This window comes from Hyalella azteca, unplaced genomic scaffold (assembly GCF_000764305.2).
Source record: "Hyalella azteca isolate HAZT.00-mixed unplaced genomic scaffold, Hazt_2.0.2 contig14244, whole genome shotgun sequence".
In the NCBI taxonomy this organism is placed as follows: Eukaryota; Metazoa; Arthropoda; class Malacostraca; order Amphipoda; family Hyalellidae; genus Hyalella; species Hyalella azteca.
Genome location: NW_025944135.1, coordinates 306,498 through 328,821, shown reverse-complemented (window position 1 = coordinate 328,821; position 22,324 = coordinate 306,498). Strand labels below are relative to the sequence as shown.

At 40.5% G+C, this 22,324-nt stretch overlaps 1 protein-coding gene across 1 annotated transcript; it reads right to left on the bottom strand.

The window, feature by feature from the left end:
• Window positions 1-1,383: 1,383 nt before the first annotated feature.
• On the bottom strand, window positions 1,384-15,745 carry LOC108679968 (sodium-coupled monocarboxylate transporter 2-like). The gene is made up of 12 exons (XM_018168715.1): window positions 15,544-15,745; window positions 14,936-15,069; window positions 14,201-14,389; window positions 9,546-9,700; window positions 8,895-9,035; window positions 7,784-7,907; window positions 7,464-7,558; window positions 6,386-6,504; window positions 3,656-3,840; window positions 2,766-2,920; window positions 2,458-2,558; window positions 1,384-1,535 (listed from the first exon to the last, which is right to left on the bottom strand). Exons 1-12 carry the CDS (start codon window positions 15,743-15,745, stop codon window positions 1,384-1,386), a joined length of 1,752 nt encoding a protein of 583 aa, XP_018024204.1.
• Window positions 15,746-22,324: the final 6,579 nt, after the last annotated feature.

Genomic DNA, 22,324 nt, shown 5'->3' with positions numbered 1-22,324 from the left:
AAGCATTCTAAAATTTCTGTAATTCATGACTTACTAAACATGCAGTAACACATACAAATTCTGTTCAAATAGAAATGCAGGAAAAATAATAATAAAATTTCGGCTGAAATTGTGTCATAAGTAAAACATAAATTTTATGTATATTGATTCAAATATCAACAACCATCGTTAATGATTTCCACAGCAAAATTTGATCGCCAACAAATTTGATCGGAGAACACTCAAGCAATATTTCACTTATTTTTCACCAATTAATCACTATGACATTAAGTTGGCAGTACTTTATCGTACGTCAGTTTGACATACCCATGACCGCTTTGCATACCCAACTCATACCCATGACTTGCATTGCAATGCGTAATGACTTGCATATTGCATCTCAATTCTTTGTTGACCGACCGTGAAACGAAGGGGTTTTCTACTGAGTAGTAAACTGGCCCTCAGCTTGAAATAACTATTCGGTGATTGCATTTTTGCTGCTTGGGCCACTCAATCACAAGAGAACTATTTAATGGTAAATTGACTGTATTTTGGTAACGTCAGATGGTTTGTGAAATAGAATTTTAGATTTTTATATGCAAAGTGTAAAAGTAAATAATTAAGGTACTCGATTTTCCAATCATGTCCATGCTTGAATTTGTTGCCGTGACTAGCATTTGAAATCAATATTCGAGGTAAATTTTTTTAAGAAAGGCATGTACGACAGAGTCAAAACGTATTGGATTTTTGGATATGATAACGAATAAAAATCACCCGAGAAAGCAAAATGATTTGATAATTTATCTATCTTAAGACTATTAATGCCACGTTGCGTTTATATAAGCAGCCGTGTGGGACTAAACTAAATAGGGATAAGTTTTTTTATACAATACTACAGGGTAATGCAATATATGAGAGAGTAATCAAAGTAATACTGAAAAAGAGATATTATTTCTGCAAAGTCTTCCCATGAGTAAAGAATTTAAGGATGAGCTGTGAACAAGTTTTGGAAATTCGAACCCAACATAGCGAAAAAATTTTCTCGGGAAATAATAACACAGAAGAAATAAATGACCCGTAAAAAAACTGGGTTTCATACATGATTAAAGCACTTAAGTAATCAGCAGTACAATATGAACACGATTCATCCGTAAAATCGAGTCTAAGATTCTAGTAGTTTTATAAAAATGCTTTGAAGTACATTTAATCCTTCTCATTGGGACTTTATAAACTGGTAGTGCGTTGAGAAGGTGCTAAGGCATTTTAGCGTAATATGAATATATGCATAATTATTTTCAAGGTAGATCAGAAATAATATCCAATTTTTCATTATTTCTTGTTGTGGCCATGCCATCACGGCCAAATCCGAGAACAAAAAAGGCCGATAATTCAATGTATACTAGTTTATTCATCTTCTTTGCTATAATATATATTGTTTTTAAGGGACTCAATTCGTATGCAAGAAACGCCGTTGTCGACATCGCTTTCTTTCTTCGTGAAACGTCGCACGCAGAAGAGTACGAGCTCGCTAGGGACCGTCCGGGGGTCTTGGTAACCTGGCAACGAAAATTATGAAATGAAACCTGGCAACTATGAAATTGATACTTCAATTTAAGGTTATAGGTAAAGTTAATAATTAGACCTTTCTTTGTATTTTGTCGATTGCGAAATATTGAAGAACTTTGTTACTAATGTGAAACGTCATTTGAAATTTAAGTTGCAACATGTATTGAAACTAATACCTCGAATTTCCACGCAATACGAATTAAGTTTATTTACAATTAAATAAGTTGATTTTGATCGTTAAACTGCCAATAACGAGAGTAATACTGGTAAGACGATGGACTGAACGAACACGAGAGTTATGTTGAAAATATTTTGTGTCATATGCACAGTAGCCAGGTTTACATATCATCTAGCAGCTGTGGGGGTAGTTTGGCGAATCAAGTAAAAAAATTCCCTTTACTGACATTACGTTCTAAAATAATAGAATAAAATAACCTGCATGCCCACTATCCTTCAATCAGAATGACTTGACACTCGTCTGACCTCAGTGTACGACTTGTGGTTTCCAGGATGAATTGACATTGAATTGAACGCAAACGCAGGCCATGATGATTAATTTGTGTAACATCATGTTTTACCCGCTTCTATCTAAGCCTTTATGCTCCCTCAAAAACACTCGAGATATTTAACGGACAATCTATTCTAAATTTTTGTGTTCAGGTACGTAAAAGTATGACACGAATTCAGTTTCTAGTCTGACCTTAATGATCGCATGAATCCAGCTAGTTCTATCAATCCAGTAACCTAGTGCTGGGCATTAGTTGACGTCAAGAGGCTAATTTCTTCTACGAATTCATTAGGCATGTGAACTGCGTGCAGGCAGATAAATTTACGATAATTAGGTTCTTGCAGACAGAGTTGGTTGGTCTAGAAAATTCTGTATACAATATCAAACAATATATGCATACTTACTTGCAATGATAGAGACGAGAATACCCACGATCAGGCATGTCACCAGGCCGATGAAGGGATAGAAGGTGTAGGATATCGAGTATAGAATCGAAAACGCGGACCTGCAATAGGCAGTCATTCAGTTTATTAATTAAGTGAGTACCTACAGGAAAAACAGAAAAAGTATAAAAAAGAGAGAAAAGCCATTAATGCCGTTTCATGAGATCAGTGCAACACAGCAATATTAATACCGAACAGCATATCTGATAATAAAAACGTCACCGTTTGCTGCCGATGTCTAATGAAATGTCAAAAAATGCTCAACGCACCCTGGCGTATTTATGATAGTTTTGTTGGCATCAGCGAGGGATATGAAGGTGGTGACGGTCGAGTTGGCGGGACAGCCCGCTGTGGAGAATGGCAACATCGGCGGCTTGGCAGTGTTAGTCAGGAAGCCTCCCACTGCGATCCAGACGCACAGAATCTGTTAAAATCGTACGTAGTCAAAAATAGGCTGCAAGTTCGCAAGGGTTACCGTTTGGAGACAAACAGTGCCCAGCTTTAAACGGAATTTGTAGCCCCTTCTTCCAATAATGTGGCTTCCAAAAATTCCGAATTATGGTGCAATCAAGTATCAAGCCTGTTTTCATTACTAACTACGAATTGTTGGGGCGCATGTCAGAGGCCTGCTTCGCCCACCTCCACACTTGAGTTCATAATCCGTTTTTTGGGTAAACACGCTGGAGGGCACATCAGCCTATGAAGGAGTGTCCAAAGCCATAATGCCGAATGTCAAAACCTATCACTCAAGCATGGACATTGGTCTTACTGCATCTTGCATACCCTACTCCAGCCTAACCTCTCCTGCCGATACCTATAAACGTTGAAACATTTTTTCACTCCGCATCGTCCGTTCGGCGTGAAATAATATCACACTAATCGGCAAGGTGTGTAGCACAGAATTTATCCTCAGCACCGAATAAGCAGACAATACAAATATCACCTCAATAATGAGGTAATAAAAAAACGCCGTTCAGTACTCAAAATACTCATGAATGACTAAAATCCAAACATATCATTTTTAACGACTCTTAGTTAAAATGCATATCTATATTGCAATAGATATAGCCTAATAATTATCTTCAGGGCAATCCCTATATTGACGGAATGAAGCAAAAAATTAAATTACGGTTAGAAAATGGCTGGCGTTCCCACTTACATAGCTGGACAAGAGACCAGCAAAGGCACCCCGCTTGTTGCAAAAAGGCACCATCAAGCCAAGCAAGTAGACGCCCAGGATGGGACCAGCCATCACCCCCACCACCGTGGAACCTGCCTGGATCAGCCCACCCAGCTTCGAGGCCAGAAAAGCCAAGCCAATCATGGCGGCTCCCAATAATACCGCTGTATGATAAATACAATAAGTTAAAACTGATCACGCCAGATGAAGTCTGCATATACTCATCTTGTACTTACAAAGCAACAGTGTTTGAAATTTTCTCTTATGTTAGAAATTTAAAAGCGAAGAAAACACCACAAAAATTTAGCATATCTCTTTTGAAAACGTTTCGGAGACCAGCTCCATCGTCAGTTCGATAAATCTAGAACACAGATAAATGCATAAAATTAGTTTTGAGTTAATAAAAACACAGAAGTTAAAAACCTAAATTTACAGACAAAGGGCAGAATAATAAAGTAAGTACCTATCTATTCACAATTTCTAATGGATAAGAAACTATAGGCAGCATTTAAACTAGGCTTCTCTTCAAAAATATACAATGATTAAAAAATACGCAAATCGGAAGCACCAGAACTATAAGCTAAAACCTTAAAGTCTGTGTCGGACACGGGAACGTTGCACTGTTCGGCGTGAGTGCGCACAGCCGAATGAGGAGGGCGCGATAGTAACTGCCCAGTCCTATAACTCCTCCCTCTATGCTCAGCGACCCTAGTGTAAAAGTTGCGTGCCGTCATCCCAACGTACGCAGATGCACATCGTGCACAACTAAATTTATAAACTAGGGACGATCGCATATGAGAAGGAAGGATATCTTTGTACCTAAAAGTTCCTGTCTTAAACTGTCTTACAACTTGTTGACCGCTTGAAAGATTTTACTGATGTTCAGGGCTTAACAATGGCCTCTTTTGACGTAGAAAATTTATTTACAAATATACCGCTTTTTGAAACTATAGAGATCTGTCTAAGTACTCTGTTTAAGGATATTCATGATACAGTTATTGGTTTGAACCGCAATTATCTTAAATCCCTGCTAGAATTATCAGTTCTAAATTCAATTTTCATATTTGCTGGTAAATTTTACAAACAGATTGACGGTTTGGGCATGGGTCTTCCCCTCGGCCCAACCTTTGCGAATATTTTTATGTGTTTTCACGAGGTTTCATGGCTGACCAATTGTCCTCCTGATTTTAAGTCAATTTTTTTATAACAGATACGTCGATGACACCTTTCTTATTTTCAAGCATCCTTCTCATGTAAAACTTTTCTTTGATTAACTAAACTTGCAACATAATTCTATTAAATTTACCATGGAACTTGAATCGAACAATAGTTTGTCCTTTCTAGACTGCAATATTACTAAATCTAATGGCCGTTTTCAAATATCTGTTTACAGAAAACCAACTTTCACCGGCCTAAGCACCAGCTTTTTTAGTTTTTGTTCTTTTAGATTCAAGTTAAACGGGCTTCAAACACTATTACACCGCGGCTTTCGTATATGCTCGACTTTCCATTCCATGCATTCTGAATTTGAATTTTTGCGCAATATCTTCTCGCTTAATGGATTTCCTTCTGGCTTGGTGTTTACCCAGATTAAGAAATTCATGTCTAAGCGATACAGTGAAGTTGTTCCAGAACCTGATAGTAGAAGCGTCGTTTACTGTTCTCTTCCATACTTCGGCCATGCGTCCGAAGTTATGTCAAGAGAATTAAAAGTTTTGTTTATGAAATACTTCCCGGATATCAATCTTCGTATCTTACTGGTGAATAACTTCAAAATAGGTTCGTTTTTAGGTACAAAGATATCCTTCCTTCTCATATGCGATCGTCCCTAGTTTATAAATTTAGTTGTGCACGATGTGCATTTGCGTACGTTGGGATGACGGCACGCAACTTTTACACTAGGGTCGCTGAGCATAGAGGGAGGAGTTATAGGACTGAGCAGTTACTATCGCGCCCTCCTCATTCGGCTGTGCGCACTCACGCCGAACACTGCAACGTTCCAGTGTCCGACACAGACTTTAAGGTTTTAGCTCGTAGTTCTGGTGCTTCCGATTTGCGTATTTTGGAATCATTGTACATTTTTAAAGAGAAGCCTAGTTTAAATGCTGCCTATAGTTCTTATCCATTAGAAATTGTGAATAGATAGGTACTTACTTTATAATGCTGCCTATAGTTCTTATCCATTAGAAATTGTGAATAGATAGGTACTTACTTTATTATTCTGCCCTTTGTCTGTAAATTTAGGTTTTCAACTTCTTTGTTTTTTATCAACTACAAACTAATTTTTTGCATTTATCTGTGTTCTAGATTTATCGAACTGACGATAGAGCTGGTCTCCGAAACGTTTTCAAAAGAGATATGCAAATTTTTGTGGTGTTTTCTTCGCTTTTAAATTTCTAGTGAATCTGCGATTAAAGCAATCTAGTGACTTTTTTCTCTTATGTTGTGTCAGATTTTAACAAGATTGCTTAACCCCAAAATTTTTGTCAGACCTGTTTCTGATTTAATTAACGTTTTCAAGTTAGGAGTTTACTAAATAATGCCAATAAATATTATTAGCTTGTTTACTGAAATACAAAAACATCGTAATCGTAAGGTATATTGGTAGCAGCGGAATCATAAATGAGTAACGATAAGACAATTGCCCTTTAGTAATTCAGCTCATGAGATTTAATTTTCAAAATATCGGTTGAAAGGAAATGAACTCACTAAGAACTTTGTTTGCAGTGGCCGCCACAAAGTCAGAGCAGCCTCTGAAGCACGGAGTGTGCGAAAACACGTCACCCCACAGCAAAGTCGCCAGGGTATTTAGTCCCGATGACAGTGAGCTGAGATGGAGGGAAACATGTAAGGCAATTGTTGATCGTGTAGCTGCCTAAAAAATAGAACGATCAAGTGTCAATTGAAATTAAAGTTTTGGAACCCGCAAAGATTGTTCGTATTATTTTTCAAAACTTACAAGAATATTGCAAATGGAGCGCTGTTGACTTAGTGTGAATTAGGAGAAAAAATATTTATGATTTAAATACGTACTATAAAAATTCATTGGATTAATGCGACTACATATTAGTTTATATACGGGATAATTACTTCTTTTCCAGCAGCCACGGGTTCAGAAAGGGCAGTGCGAAACTTATAGTGGGAAGCCTCAAGTGTATAGCTTTCATGAGGTACGGGCTGGTGAAGCGAAGAATAAAAGTGTAAAACCAGAAGCGGCCTTTTTTTGGTTTTCTTAAAAGGCGTATTGAACAGAGAATTCTGTTTACGCAAAAAATGTATTAGGTAAACCTTGGAATACCATAGGTAAATAATTTCTCAATTCATCATGATTATCGATCTCATTAAGAGAGACATATATTTTAAAAATGCACGTAGGAGTTAATTTTGCATGCTCCAAGGGTCAATAAAATCTAACATGGTTGAACAGTGGTTGAAATTATGATTGTGGTTCCAAGCCTGTGTTACGTGTACCGGAACGCGAGAACCTTCCAATGGTTTAAGCTAACATTTTCGTGGCCATGAACGATTTCTCAATAACATTTTTATATTCCGAGAATTTTTACGCCTCACCACAAGATAACCTGGCAACGGTTTACACCTGTTGTTGCACGTCATTCACTAGATCATCTGGTCCTACAGTAATCATATATATTCCGTATATTCACAGTGCCTAATTTTGATCATTAGTGGCTCGCTACAGTGCACTGCTACAACAGGGGATCTCCAAGTTGCATTTAATCACAAAAAGGTTCGAAATCGGAGGTCTAAATAATGGACATAAGCCTACCTCAGAGCAGCGCTGAGAAGAGCAGCCACAAAGACGCCCGGAACTCCAGTAAGGTTATTCAATTTGTCCTTCACAAAATAAACTGAAATTTGATCCTGTAATGGAAAGTAAAGAAATACTTCTTGTTTCCTAATCGGAGTGATTGGCGGTTTCTCTAAATATTTTGACATAATTATTTTTTCACGCTTCTATAACAAATGGTTTTAATTTTAAACTGGATTCAAGCTTGTATCAATAATTGCTTAGACTGAGTATATATATAACTTCACTTAATTATTGAAATGACTCGCCCTATAAATAATTTATTGCATTTAAACTACCTTGCTGAAGATGAAGCCCCGAGCAAAAGGATCGCAATCTGCGTAGACCGCGTAGACGCCGAGGCCCATGAAGAACACCAGCAACATGAAGAGAGTCATGCCAACCACATTATAGTACAACACTCTGCCCATCACACTCCAAACCTGAGTTTACGCACGTCAAATGTAGACAATTAGACACTTTCAAACGAATTAACTAATTTATTTTTGAGAATAAACTTTCTTCTCCTTTTTTTTCAGAGTAATGAGAGGTAACGATAAGCTGGTAACAAGCCATATGGTTCTTCCAGGTACGCATTTTACTATTTTCCCATCTTATCTTACTTATTTGACGATAGATTGACATTCATTTTGCAAATTCGTAAAGCTTGACTGGCTCACCTTCCAGCAGGCGAGGGACTAGCCACTAATCTGAATCTCTGTATGTTGTCATGATCGTTTCGTTCACTGGTAAGTAGCCGAAGTTCATCATTGAGCTGTTGCGCTGATACTCAGATTGTGATGGGTTTTCACCATTGAAATTTCCACCGATCATAATCTTCGTGAGCTGGCTTGCTAGACTAACGCTTTGGAGACGCAGACTGCCTCACCTTTTAACCTCTGATGGGCTGGTCACCTAGCCAGACTTAAACTTAATTAAACTAAGTAAGAGACTATTCTAATGGCTTACGTGCTGAGAGTAAGATGCAGTGCTACTTCACTTCTTGGCCTGTGACAGCGTGGCCACTGTTCTTACGCGCTGATGGCGGAATTATAATAGGTTTCAGCTTTACGCCACCTCACCTTTTGGCCTGTGACTGTGTGGCCACCGAGCTGACGCGCTGTTAACTAGATAATGACGAGTTTCGGCGTCATGCCACCTCACGTCTTGGCCTGTAAACGAGTGGCCACTGATCTGATACTATGTTACCTTGATTGTGATCAATTTCGTCGTCATTCCACCACACCTTTTGGCCTGTGACTGTGTGGCCACCGAGCTGACGCGCTGGTAACTAGATAATGACGAGTTTCGGCGTCATGCCACCTCACGTCTTGGCCTGTAAACGAGTGGCCACTGATCTGATACTATGGTACCTTGATTGTGATCAATTTCGTCGTCATTCCACCACACCTTTTGGCCTGCGACAGTGTGGCCACCGAGCTGACGCGCTGGTAGTTGGCCTGCGAGACACTGTAGTGACTGCCCCAGTTCACCAGCGTCATCAGGATTACGTTCCAGACTGTGTGGCGAACCCTCGGGTCTGTGCTTATGCTGTGGAAATGAGAAAATGCTTGGTCGAGATAAAATCTCGATATCTGGAATGAGAGGGCGCTTCAATAGTGAGAATTCTTATTTCTATCGTTACACATGAGACGTTTGAAACGAAGATTGTTGAAAACGATCAATCCATATAAAAAGTTGCTCGAAAAGAATAGTTTAGATTATGTGGAACTCAATATGTGAAATTATGCTATATTTACGCTGATCGTTTGTTGCCGCTTTTCTTCGGGGTATGATCGACATGATAAGTTCTTGATATCACAATTTCTAGGCGATAGCAAGCAGTAATGTAGACACCTAATGATATATGAACCTTTCCCAAATTCTAATGGAAGCGAAACCATGCAACAATTTTGTGGCCGAAGATATCTCTAATAGAGAAGTAGCATAAGCCTTTTATACCCACGATCATGGCAAATAGAAACAAGCCTTGGAGAATATTGATTAAATATATTACAAAAGAAGTTTTTACAGAATAAAATGTTCAAAGAGTTCACTCACTCGAGTCCTTCAGTTCTTCCTCCTAGGTAGGCGACTTGCCAGACTTTTTGGACACCGCCCACCTCTACGCAAGACATGACCGTCACCAGCAACACTCCTGCAGTCATCAGCAACATCTGGAACGCGTCTGCCCACACTACCGCCTTCAGGCCGCCCTGAGCATCAAAATGTTATAGGAACGCGTTATCTTTTGGCTAGGCTCCTCGTGGCAACTAGTGTGGTGATCGCCTTGTGCTCTTTTGAAGCCGCAGACCAACAGCCTCCAAACTTTGGATTAGCAGCTTTCTTGTCGTGAGTGTCACTAGGAATTAGTGACTTTACTTTTTCGCATCTGTCTCTACCTTTCTTTTGTACATACGAATGCAATCTCATCATATACCTGTGCTTTCGCTCCCCCTTTCCCATACCCTCATGCCCCTCCCCCAGGGGGCATTTCTGCCTTTAACCCGATGGGCTTGTCCCAGAGGGCGATAGGCAGTGGCCCCCAACCGTCATGCAAACATCTACAACCACATAGACCCTGACATAGTACTAAACAACGATTACTCCATTACAGACAACGATCACTCCATTACACTCCATTACTTGAAGTATTCAACACCAACGTCCATAGCTGCAACAAAGATACCACAATTCACTCCGGGGCTGCCATCGCAATCAAACGCCACTTTCCATACAAACTACACGATATCTTCTATACAGATATGCTAGCAATCACAATTGATACCCAACAAGGACCCATCACAATAGGAATGACATACATCCCACCCCGAACAGGCTACATAAACTCTACATTGACTTCCACACTCTTTTAAATAGGTCCCATTCCGTATACCTCCTCGCAGACCTAAACGCAAGACAGATAACACTAGGGAACTATTTCTAGAATCACATAGTCAAACAATCACACTGACTCATAACCCGACACAAGTGCACCCACATTGACCCATACTTCCCAACCCTCATCACAGACAACAGCACAACATCACCAGGCATAATCTTAATCAACAACAAAGCATTCCACAACACACATCTACAACCAGGACCCATTACACCGTCAGACCACATTCCAATAGCCACAGATTCTGCTAACCCCATACAAATTCTCATTCGCCCCAGCAAATCCTTTCATGGTGCCAACTGGACCCAGTACAAACAAACACAATCCCAGTACACATCCCCCACACAAACAAACCCTACTTCAGAAGAAATTGATACACATTTAGACAACTGGACAAAACACATACAAGACGCAACCGGCACTTCAATCCCCACTATAACGCTAACACACCGCATCATTCCCGGAATCAAACCTACTGACACTGAACGCATTCACACCATACAAGACCAAGTCAACAACAGTATACACCTCATATATCCATACAATACCGGCGACCTTACATGACTCTACTCAGTACACTTCCCACCCATCGCCATCAAAGAATTACAAAGCACAATAACAACATTTAAACAGAAAGCACCCGGTCCCACTGGCATCACAACCCTCCAACTCAAGCGCCTACCCAAAAACATGTTACATTACCTTCTATACGTATTCAATCACTCAATCTCCGCTGGTTACTTTCCTGACTCACTTAAACACGCCATCATGATATTCCTTCCCAAACCCGACACTTCACAATACCAAGTCCAAAACTACAGACCAATTTTACTACTAGACATCCACGGGAAGCTTTTGACTAAAATACTCAACAGATTATACGAAACACCTTTCCATTCATAACATACACAACACTAGACAATACGGTTTTATGAAACACAGTGGGGCAAACACAGCGCTATCCACATTCCACGAAACTCTAGCCATACAGTTGGCACAAAACACACCACTGACATAGTGTTCCGCTATGTGTTCAAAGTCTTTGGCAAGGTTTGGCACACCGGACTACAATACAAGATCTTCCAACCTCCACCCGTACTTCAACAAAACACTATCAGACTACCTTGCAGACAGAACAGTATCCATAAGAATAGGTAACGAAATAGGTCCCACAATACAACTCCACATATGGTGTCCCACACGGGGCTTGTCTCTCCCCTACTCTATACAGCTTCTACACCCACGACCTCCCACCACCACTACCCAACACAGAATCCATAGCTTTTGCAGATGACATAACACAAATAACCGCAGGGCCTTACCCACACTACCACGCAGCAGTACAAACACAACACGCTATACAACAGATCAACACATACAAAACCAAATGGCTCGTTAGAACAAGCACAAATAAATTTAATATCATACCCCATCAGTAGACAAAACACCTCCGACACCTTCATAGACGACACCCACTACCCCTACACGAACAAAGGAACAGTTTTAGGTCTACACTTCTCTACACACGGCATCAGCTCCCAAATTGCAATAAGAAGAGCAATGGCCCCACCAATCTCCAGAAAATACACAGATTCTACCACCTCCCACCAACATAAAACGCCCTTTATACCACATCTCCTTTGTCAGATCATCCCTCATTTACCCCACGATACCACTACACACTCAATCAAAATCATCCATATCCAAACTGCAGATAGTTCAAAACAAAGCCCTCTGATTTATCACAAACGCGCACTGGTCAGACTTCATATCCTCCCAAACGCTACACGAAAAATGCGACATTCCAACACAGTCCTCCACCAGCAAGCACGGTCCACTATAAAAACATATCATCCCCAACTCTTCAATCAAATCACATTCCCTCCGAACGCCATCGCGAGGCAGCACCGGTTATTTAAAAGCTCCAAATTACATGCACTAGGTCTCCCACCTCCACCCATGTGCAAATCAACACACAGCGGACTATGCTACACCCGGAGAGAGTTGTTCTAATCACGTTCGGGTGAGGCTGGTCCCAAAACAACACAACACTAATAATTCACGACACCATCACACTGACGGACTGACGCAACTCACCGAGAGCGACGTGCAGGAAAGACGTGACCGAAAACCTAGACCAAACATACCAGCCAACCAACCCTCTACCTTCCTCCGAGTCTCGAGCGACTCGCCCACCGCCTTCATCTTCATCATCCTCAATCGTCATCAGCATAATCCCCCCGTTATTCATCATATTCATTGAGAAAATACATAAAGTATATAAAAAATAAAAACCAAAGAATAAGAAGCGAGAACGCATGTATATATGTAAATAGAGAACCACAACCCTCCCATCATCCACTTTACTAAACCATCCAGGCCCCGGCGGGTTCCCAACCTCTCCCCTAATCCCAGACAACCCCAACCACCTATAACGGACCAAATCATGCGCTATGCGTTTTTTTCATCTCCTGCTGTCTTTTCCATTTTTCCTTCCTCTTTCTGGCCACACTCTGAGTCACCTCTTGTTCTTTTCCACTCTTTCCTCGTGGCACCACAACAACAAAAATTTTGGCTTGAGCTACCGACTTTAAAAGGCACTAGGCATCAGCCAAACAGAGTACAGCTCTCATCTGTGGCAAGATTTCATGAAATTTGCTAATGCTGTTTCTGTCCCTCAGTGTTTCCTAAAATCGTGTTGTCTATTGGCATGAGGGCGAGGGGAGGGGAGGGAGCCAGAACAAAGGTGAGTGGTTATTGAAGTCCTATATAAATGAATTGTAGAGACAAATGCACGGAAAGAAAAAGTTACATTATCCTAGTGACCCGCACTTACGAATTGATGGCCGCTAATTTGAAAGGTTTAGGGAGAGCACAGGCATCAAAAGATAAACCACAAAAGTACCACGGGTAGCTACGAGTTGGTCTAAAATCGCAGGTTATTTCATTTAAGTTTAGAGTCAGATGTTACGAGTATGCCTGTGAAAGATTGTTAAGAATCGTTAAGAATGTGAGTTCTTGCTTTGAAGTCTCGATATCGGCGATAGTGTGTTAGGGTTTGGTTGAGTAGACCTAGTGTAAAGGTATGGTTGAATAGACTAATGATGATCAGACGAGGGCCATTTATAAACTGTACGTGCAATTTAGGTGATGAGGAAGGTTGACGAAGCAGTGAACTTTCGGTTGGCTTGATTGGGTTATGTTCTGACGTGAAGTGATTTGTGTGTTGTAAGTGTTGTAAGACAGATGCATGATACAGATGTGTGTTGTCGTATCCAGATGCAGAATTGTGCTCTTTGTTTGCGTAAGGGGTAATACTCTTCGTCAATAAAGATTTTGCTTGCTTTTTTAGATTAATATTGATTATTTTGAAGTTAGTGGTATTGTTCTTTAGTTTTTATTTCTTTTATTATTGATCTATTGTTTAGCATGTTTTGTGTGGTGAGCTTCGTTTTGATGCGAGAGAATTGACAGAAATCGTGCCTTTGACGAGTTAGATTGACAGAAGTCGTGTCTTTGATTGAGATACATGATATGATGGAGTGATTATTTTTAGAGAGCTCTATCTGGAGATGTAATGCTTCCATGGGCGATGCTAGTGCTTAGGTTGATTGAGTTAATGTAGTCGATACGTGAAGCCACACTGGTGGGATCTATTGTGATCCATCGTTGTTCAGAGCTCATAGTAATGACAAGTGGGTCAGGTTGAAAGATGTTTAGTAATTTATTTGGAATGAGGCTTTTACCTGGAGTTGGGTTAGTTCTCTTTGTTACATTGTTTTCTTACGAGTGATACGAGTTGATTCCAACTTACGAATGAGGAGTAGATGGTGACCACAACCCCCATTATCCAGATGAAGGTGGTGGACGAGAGGGGAGTGACAGCGGCTAGGGCCAGCGTGGGGGCGTACAGAGCGAGGCCCAACAGCACCATGACGCTCACCAGAGATTTGGTCATAGACAACCGCCGTAACCACACCGAGCCAAACCTCATCTCCAGATACTGCCAACACCTTTCAATTAACTTGCATTCCAGAATCACAAAAACGTTTACGACTGCTTACATTTCAGAGTATTTTTGCAGCAGGCTAGATAATTATGTAACTTATTCGTGCATATATATTTGAATCGTTTCCTTATTGTCAAGCGTGGTCGGATTCTCTCAGGTAGTAGAAGAATATCGAGTGCAGATTAAATCTTTAACCAACTGACAACGAGAATAGAATTTTTTATAGCGGCTTGTTGCTTCACCTTAAAGATGATCTACATGTCAATTTTGTAACCATCAATTCAATTCTAATGAAGTTGCAGAAAACTATAGACAGGGTGCATCCATTGCATCCAGAAACTGATAGACATTTAAAATGACTATTGAAGAAAATTTAAAATTTTTCTCTTGCCGTTGCGGGCCAAAATACAAAGGAGTGAACTCACTTTTGTCGCTCGTCGTGACATTCCGCAACAAAACTTCTCGTTGACTGACTTGAAACCTGCATTGAAACAAGTATTTGAACTACTGATAATTTCAATGAACATAAGTTTTCTCAACCTGATTCGGGCTGACGAGTTTCAGCGGATGCAGGACCGGCAAAACGACCTCTCCAGCGAAGACGATGGCCAAAGCCGTGCCAAGTATCGACCAAGCGAGCACGCTGCCATGGGCGTACACTTCTCCTGAGTAACCTGCAATCCAACAATAAACATCTTATGTCGTTTAAATTACAGTTTCATTGCCCAGAGGCACATGTTTTGCAAATCTAAAACTACAGTATGTGTTTTGGATTGAAAATATCAAATCGCTCAAGAGACAAAAATCGCGAAGGAAAAAACTATAAGTTTAATAGACAGTACAGATATAATGACGAATTTTACTGTATATTTTTCAGATGATAGGATTAGTTTAATTTGTATTCCGTTTGGGTCCGATTTTTATATCAGATGTAGCTCCACCGCACCTCGATGTGCTTCAGCAGTGGGCACTGGTTTTTTCTATGACGTTATAGTTTAATTTCAAGTTGAAGCAGAGTAAATTCAAACACGATGAAATTTAGCATGCGTATATGTAATAAATACAAAACATTTTGGATAGGAGCTAGCAAGAGAAAAACAAAACCAGGAACAGAAACTTTTCATCGGCAAGTATATATTATTCACTACCGAGAATTGAATTAGCTGAGAGGAACGTTGCAAGTAGAGACAGAGACACAGGGAATGGTGCCATGGAGCGGCTCCCCATGGAGAAATCAACGGCAGTTTTGTTGCCTTTGATGCCGTGATAAACTCCGATGGCCACAGAAGCCAGCATCGTGAAAGCCAGCATGCCATAATCAACGACGTCGAAATGTTCGCCAGCGCCCATGTCGCCAGGGTAAAGCGAGAGTCAGAGTCAAAGAATCGAAATTCAGACGAAACTCAGAACTTCAATGCTAGGTATCAATCCAAGATTACTTATTTTCGTTTCTATACTATATTCGGACCTCTGGGAATACAGAATCACCATTCAAATAGGTTAAATTATACCACGTGTAATTAATGAAATGAAAATAGGAAATTAGAAGGGAAAATACTAATGGCAAATCACAACAGTCGAGCAGCAATGCTGTTCATAACATTAATTTTGAATCCGTTTTCCGAATTGGCGACCTAGTGCTCTCTCGAATCAACACTTCATCTGTTTCGATAACATTACCAAAGCTGTTTTTTAGTTCCTCGCTTTCTAGTTACTGTCAATATTAAAGTAATAACTTACTTTAGGCAGTATTTTGCACTTGAATTGAAGTTGATACTGTGAAACGTGTTACGATCCCACTCGCCTATGCAACCATGTGCAGTTCCACTGGCGACCTAGGCTGGTTGGTCGCAGTCCGTTGTCCGCAAGTTACAGTTCGAGCTAAAGTCAGGGTATGAAGTGATGATTCGATGCAACGTTCAGTGGTGCATAATCATTACTCTCTGGACTATTCGCTTCAGAATGTGTTGGCGCAAAGCTCCTAATATTTAAAACAAGATGATGTCACGGGCTGGTTACCGAGGGATGGCTTAATCCGCGGCTGATTGGTGGTCATCCGGAAATATGCTAGGCGTTCCTTTCAAGGCTGATTGGTGCACAAATTTCGTGGTGCACGGCTGCGTACCCGCCGAAATGAGCTCGGGTGCCCATGTCGGCAGGATCCATGCTGGGTCGAAAAGCAATACCAAACCCACGAAATTGGATGCTTTCAGCATCGATCCATCCGAGTTTGTTTACTCGAATTCTGTAAAGATCAACGTGCAATGAACAATGAACAATTTGCACATTAAAATTCTAAATGATAAAGCTTCATAAATAATGAAGGATGATGGGCCCATCTAATTACAAGGCTCAATATTCTTTGCACGACACTTATTTTATAAACTATATATGTATAATGAAAATGTTATTAGAGGAGCCTATGCCTCACAAGCGTTCATGTAAGATCGATATATAACAAAACTAACTTTTTCATACGCCACTATTGCCAAATTGTGCGTCGATTGCTGTCCAATTAAAAGAAGCAATATAAAAACACACACTTGCATGGACCTTATTTTGAGGCGACTGAGTGTTTTTAACGATAAGGAAGGCTGTTCATTGTGTTCAAGAATCAGTTGTTCAAGCATGTGCTCGCATCAAGCACTGCTATTGACCCTATACCTTCTTCTTACACAGATGTTAATTCCTGCTTGCTTGGTTTTGAATTTTAATAACCACAGCCCAGGAAGTTTAATAAAGAGAATAAACACACAAGGTCACGACTCGTACGGCGACTTTTCGTTGCAAGAGGAAAAAGTGTTGGGTGGAGAAGTGCGAATTAATAAAGTAAAATTCCTGCTTGGTGGCGTTTTGAAATTTTTTCTACATGGAGTTAAGACATAAAATGAGAGTCTCGAGGAAATTATTGTTACTTTTACTTACTAATTACGTCAGTTTGCCTCGTCAGTTACTCATTATGCAGGTTCTCGAAGTAGCCTAATCAGTACTAAGAGTAAGAGTTCAAGTACCAACTGGGCATTGACCTCGTACTTTGCTGCATCATCATTGGTGTGTCGTGTTGGAAATGGTATGCTGGAATAAGCTGAAATTGTTATAAAATAAATCCACTTGAGGGCAACACCAGCTTCAACACCATTGCGTGGACGTCAGTGGGCACTGATCACGCTCACCGAGGATATGACGCTTCCAGTCGCTATAATTAAATTACCTGTGAAGAAGAACATTAAAGCTCTAAAGCAAAAAGGCCATTGACTCGTCGTAACATGAGTTGAAAACTAAATCCTGTGAGGTTAGATTCAAAAGTTAGGGTGCCGATTCATTCCTTACACTAACGCCGTACTCAATAATGGACTTCCTGCTGCTTCTACAGCTATTATTAATTAAAGAACTGACGAGTTCTTAAGTAAACGTCAATGACCTGATCGGAAAATCAAATTTAAAGCTAGAAATTCAGCAGTAGCTCTGACGCCGTTCCTATACTAATGGATGAACAGATGTTATTACAAGAGATTATATGCCAATCCTGTTATATTAAAATACTGTTGTATCAAATTTTGGGTTTATATGTTCGCTCTCTCAAAATATAATGCTAGCAGTCATCAATTAAATTGATTGACAGACACGGTAACAACAAAATGTATGTGTGCCAATTTTTCTAGCTTATTATGACTGTTAATAACGTGGAAATTTTTTAGAGACGAGCTATGATGTTTAAGATTTTGAAGTTAGCATGGCTTAAAAACGTTGGTTAAAATTAACGAACGGGCTGATTTTGAATGAATCAACGTCTAGGTAAGTTTCTGAATTAGGCGACGAGACCGCATAAAGTAGAAATAACTTAATAAACGTTAGTGACGTTTGCTTCTAAACTAAGTATTTGTCACTTCATTTGCTCACTTATCTTGTAAGTAAAATACTTTCTTATTCATTGGAAGTTACGCGAATAGATACACGGGTTTCTGCTACGACCACATTACCACGTAACTGTCATCTGTCAAATTAATGGTTTAATTATATCTTAGCTGCCATCGTAAGGGTTCATTTAATTGCGCTCATTTTTGCTCATCACTTTAGCTTTTGATGAACGTTGCAAATGTTCATTTTGTTGATGTGTCACAAGCAAATTGCTGATTTACGTTAATGCAATATAATCTCTACGCTGTTTTTATATAAATTATCTCACTCAGTATTAAAGAAGTCGTAGACAGACATATGATTATATATCGCATGTACAACGACTATATCTTAAAAAATTAAAAGTGTTAACAATTAAGTACATCGCGGTGTGAATAGATTGGGGAGTTGTAATTGTTGAGAATTTTATATATTTGATCGTTTTCTCGACGTCGATCGATCGAAGTTATTTCTCTTTCAACTTTTCGTTAGTTAATGGTTCCAGATTTTCATTATTTATCGTTGATCAGGTTGTTGCCCAGTGGCTTACATAGGCGCGTATGTAAGTAAGTTCTCGACTAGCTTTGACAAAGTTAACACGGAGGGTAAAATGACAACGCATGTAGAAATTCAGCACTCCCTATGATATAGACAAAGCTATCCTATTACAGGACTGGCTCGTTTTTGCATGTAATCTATTTCATGGCATAAGAAATAATCTAGAGTCAAGGTATATGAATCTAACCTCAATTCCAATCAAACATGGATTTACTTCCCTTACTAAAATCGATCTATGGTTAAGAAAACTCCGACCTAGATATCAAACATGGAATAATCGACATGGAATAGATATCAAACAATAGCAGTTTCAAACTCAAGTCGAATACATCACCGGGCGTTATGGCAGAGGCGGGTTGAACGACTTCTCCGTGATTTTTTTCTTCGTCGTATTGCGGGCCGTAGTGAGACCTTGTATTTGCGACTAGTGAGACTCGATGAAGTCCTTAATGCGACTGGGCTGGCGCCGGCTCTCGACTTTCAGTGCATGGAGTCAAATCCCGGAACTGGAGATCAGAAGCGATTACTGGAGATTCGAGATCAGGGAAACTGGAGATTCGAAATCAGAGAACCTGGAGATTCGAAACGATGCTGGAACGTGGATTGTCAAGGAGTTCTCTCGCCGTTCATTGATCAACGCAAGTCTTCTAGAAGAACGCCGTTTACTTTTATTCGGCCACGTTGTAGCTTCCGTAATTTTCGCTCAAGCGTAACTATTCTTCCGCGGCGTCTTAGGAATCCTGTAGATATCCAGATATCCATTGGGTCGTACCACTGTCGTCAACGACCGTAATTCACGCCTAAACTCTCTCCATCTCAAACAAAACGCCGAGCGCCTATTGAGTGGCAGCTCGCACTAGATATCGTTTGAGACTTGGCTCGGGCTCACCTCCGGACTCCAAATGGTCTCGTGGTTCTCCCCGTTCCTTTTATAACCTCGCGCTTGCCTTTCGTGGCTGTACGGCTCCGATCCGAACTCCGTCGCGCCACTAAATTCAAATTCCCCTTTATCATGCCCTTCCTACGTGAACATACACGTGAAGGTTTTGAACAAACAATGGCGTTTGAACAATGGATTCAATGGCATTGCTTCATGGAAGCTTACGAGTATCGGCTGGTAACTGCTTTGACAAATATGTGCATTGATGAATGTGTCTATTGGCAAATGCGCGCGTATACGAAAAAATGCATCGATGAATCCCAGTCAAACGCCAATGTAGGCAACGATGTCGATTAATGTGGGTTAGTACAGAGCGCGGAAGATCCGACCACTCGAAGATTTAGAAGTCGAATTTCCCTAAACTATCTATGCAGATGCATGGCGAACTTTCGACTGTGGGTCGTTGCATAAAAGTTGCCTACACTCATATATGAAGTGTATGAGTATAGGCAACTTTTCAAAGCAAACCAAAAAATTCATGAGCAAATTTGTCGGTTTGCTATTCAATGTAATACCCCTCAGGGGGGACTTCTGACGGGTGTCTGTGCTCGTCAGAAGTCTTATGGGATTTCGCGTTCCTAGGGGGATTGTTCCTTAGCGTCCCACCGCTGAGCTCGCGGTGTCTGACTGTCCCTATCAAAATTCGAAGACCTGTCAGCCGCTGGCACACGGACGCCCCAAGTTCTTATGGCCGGGTAAATTAGAAGCTCTATGTCCGCATTAGGTTCCGGTTGCCGTAGCGAAATAAGCGCCGAAATGGAATCTTGTGAAATTACTCNGGAAAAACTTAACAAATTTTCCTTCATAATTTAAATTTTCCAGTCAAATACGTCATAATTTAAGGAAATTGTTTAAAGCTCTCTGAAAGCATCAAATTGTTTGAAGCTCTCTGAATGAGACAAAACTATAATAGGCTAGTACCTTTTCGATAAGCATTGAGCAATGAGCACTCTTCACCACGTACTGATCGATTGAAGGTTCGATTCAAACTGGCGCCTTCCTATTCAATTGCTGCAACGGTATGCTCTGTCCGGATGGGGGTGCGGGAGGCAGACCCCCACATACCCCCGTATGGCGGGAACTTCGATTGTTCGTGCGTTTACCTTGTTCAGCAACTGATCAGCCCGATCGTGCGATAGCGTCATCAGCGTTTGACCAGGGGGCATCATGACGAAGCTTGACCAGCTGCTCTTTTTAAGCATATTACGCAGATTTGGCCTACCGGGCAATTGATTTCCAAAAGAGGCTGGTAAATAGAAGCAAAACACCCTACGTGGCCGACTTGCTCCTGATTCACCCCTAAGCCGAATATAGTTCCTTTAAATCTAAAACGACCTTAATCGGCACGAAAATTTTGACAGGGGTAGGTCTCAGTTGTGGGGTTAAGTTATTATGTAGGTAGGATTCCTTACATTTCCCTTCTCTGCCTCTCTCGTGCGGGCGGCCGACGTCCCGTGTAAGCGACCTTTTGTTCGAGTGTCTTAGTTTCTGTTGCTTTTCACCTGTCTCTCCTTAATTGTCACTTCGTCTCTTCGAGATGCTAACGCTGCTTCCTTCGAGCCAGCTTCAGCGGGCTGGACATCTGAGACCTTCCGCCCCTTGTGGGTGATGAATAATTGAGACCTTCCACCTCTATGGTGATGTTCATCTTGACTTTCGGTGCGAGATAGCTAAATAGCTGAAGCGCTAGTAAACATTCGGCCACTAAACTAACTAACTAACTATTCAATGTAATAGAATAATGAATCTGAAATTTATATAAACTTTAATTTATGATTACCCAGTTAAAATTGTGAGACGGTATAAGAGACAGGGGAGGCGGGTAAGAGTTGGAGGAATGGGAGGGGTCTCCGTTTTTAATCTAGTTCAAGTGACAGAATGCGCTTTTTCGGGTCCATTTCTGATGCCAGTTACGATTATTATACCACCTAATTATTTTAAATCTTTGAAATAAGTGTTTTATTTGCTTTCCCAGTTTGAACACTTCCGCAAAGAGAAACGTTTAAACACATCTACACCTTAATAATGTTCAGGAGATATCGATCAGTTTGCCTGAAAATTTTTTTATAACGTGAGTGCACAGAAAAAGTGTAATTTACTTGCATCTCAGTAAATGAATTAAATCTCCTGCTATCGACTAAATGTTGTAAGAAGAAACTACTATCCCATTGTAAACTTGTTCATAGTTCATATTCAAAACGTTTTCACACAGCTGCTTTAGCGCGTTCCATTATTCATGACAAATTTGCTTCAATTTTTAACGAGGCTGATTTGAGGCAATGAATATACGTAATCGAATAGAATAGAATAGAAGTGTCGGCGCTGAAGAAATAGGCCCATGGCCTTTTGCCGATTCTTGAACTTTTCGTGACTTGATTCACAAGGGATCCGGCCTTTGGAACCCGATCTTTCCATAGCTGACGATTTACGTTTCCAAACTCTAGACTCGGGCGTACGACGGCAACAAACAACTGCTTCATCGTTTCTGCATCTAGGAACTCGTATGAGCGTCTGATTAGTCCAAGAAGTTTGTT

Coding starts and splice junctions, on each gene's coding strand:
- LOC108679968 (XM_018168715.1), bottom strand. CDS start 15,745: ATGGGCGCTGGCGAACATTTCGACGTCGTTGATTATGGCATGCTGGCT. Junction 7,908..8,894: donor ACACTGTCGCAGGCCAAAAG/GTGTGGTGGAAT, acceptor TGTGATGGGCAG/AGTGTTGTACTATAATGTGG. Junction 2,559..2,765: donor ACTATCATAAATACGCCAGG/GTGCGTTGAGCA, acceptor TGCCTATTGCAG/GTCCGCGTTTTCGATTCTAT.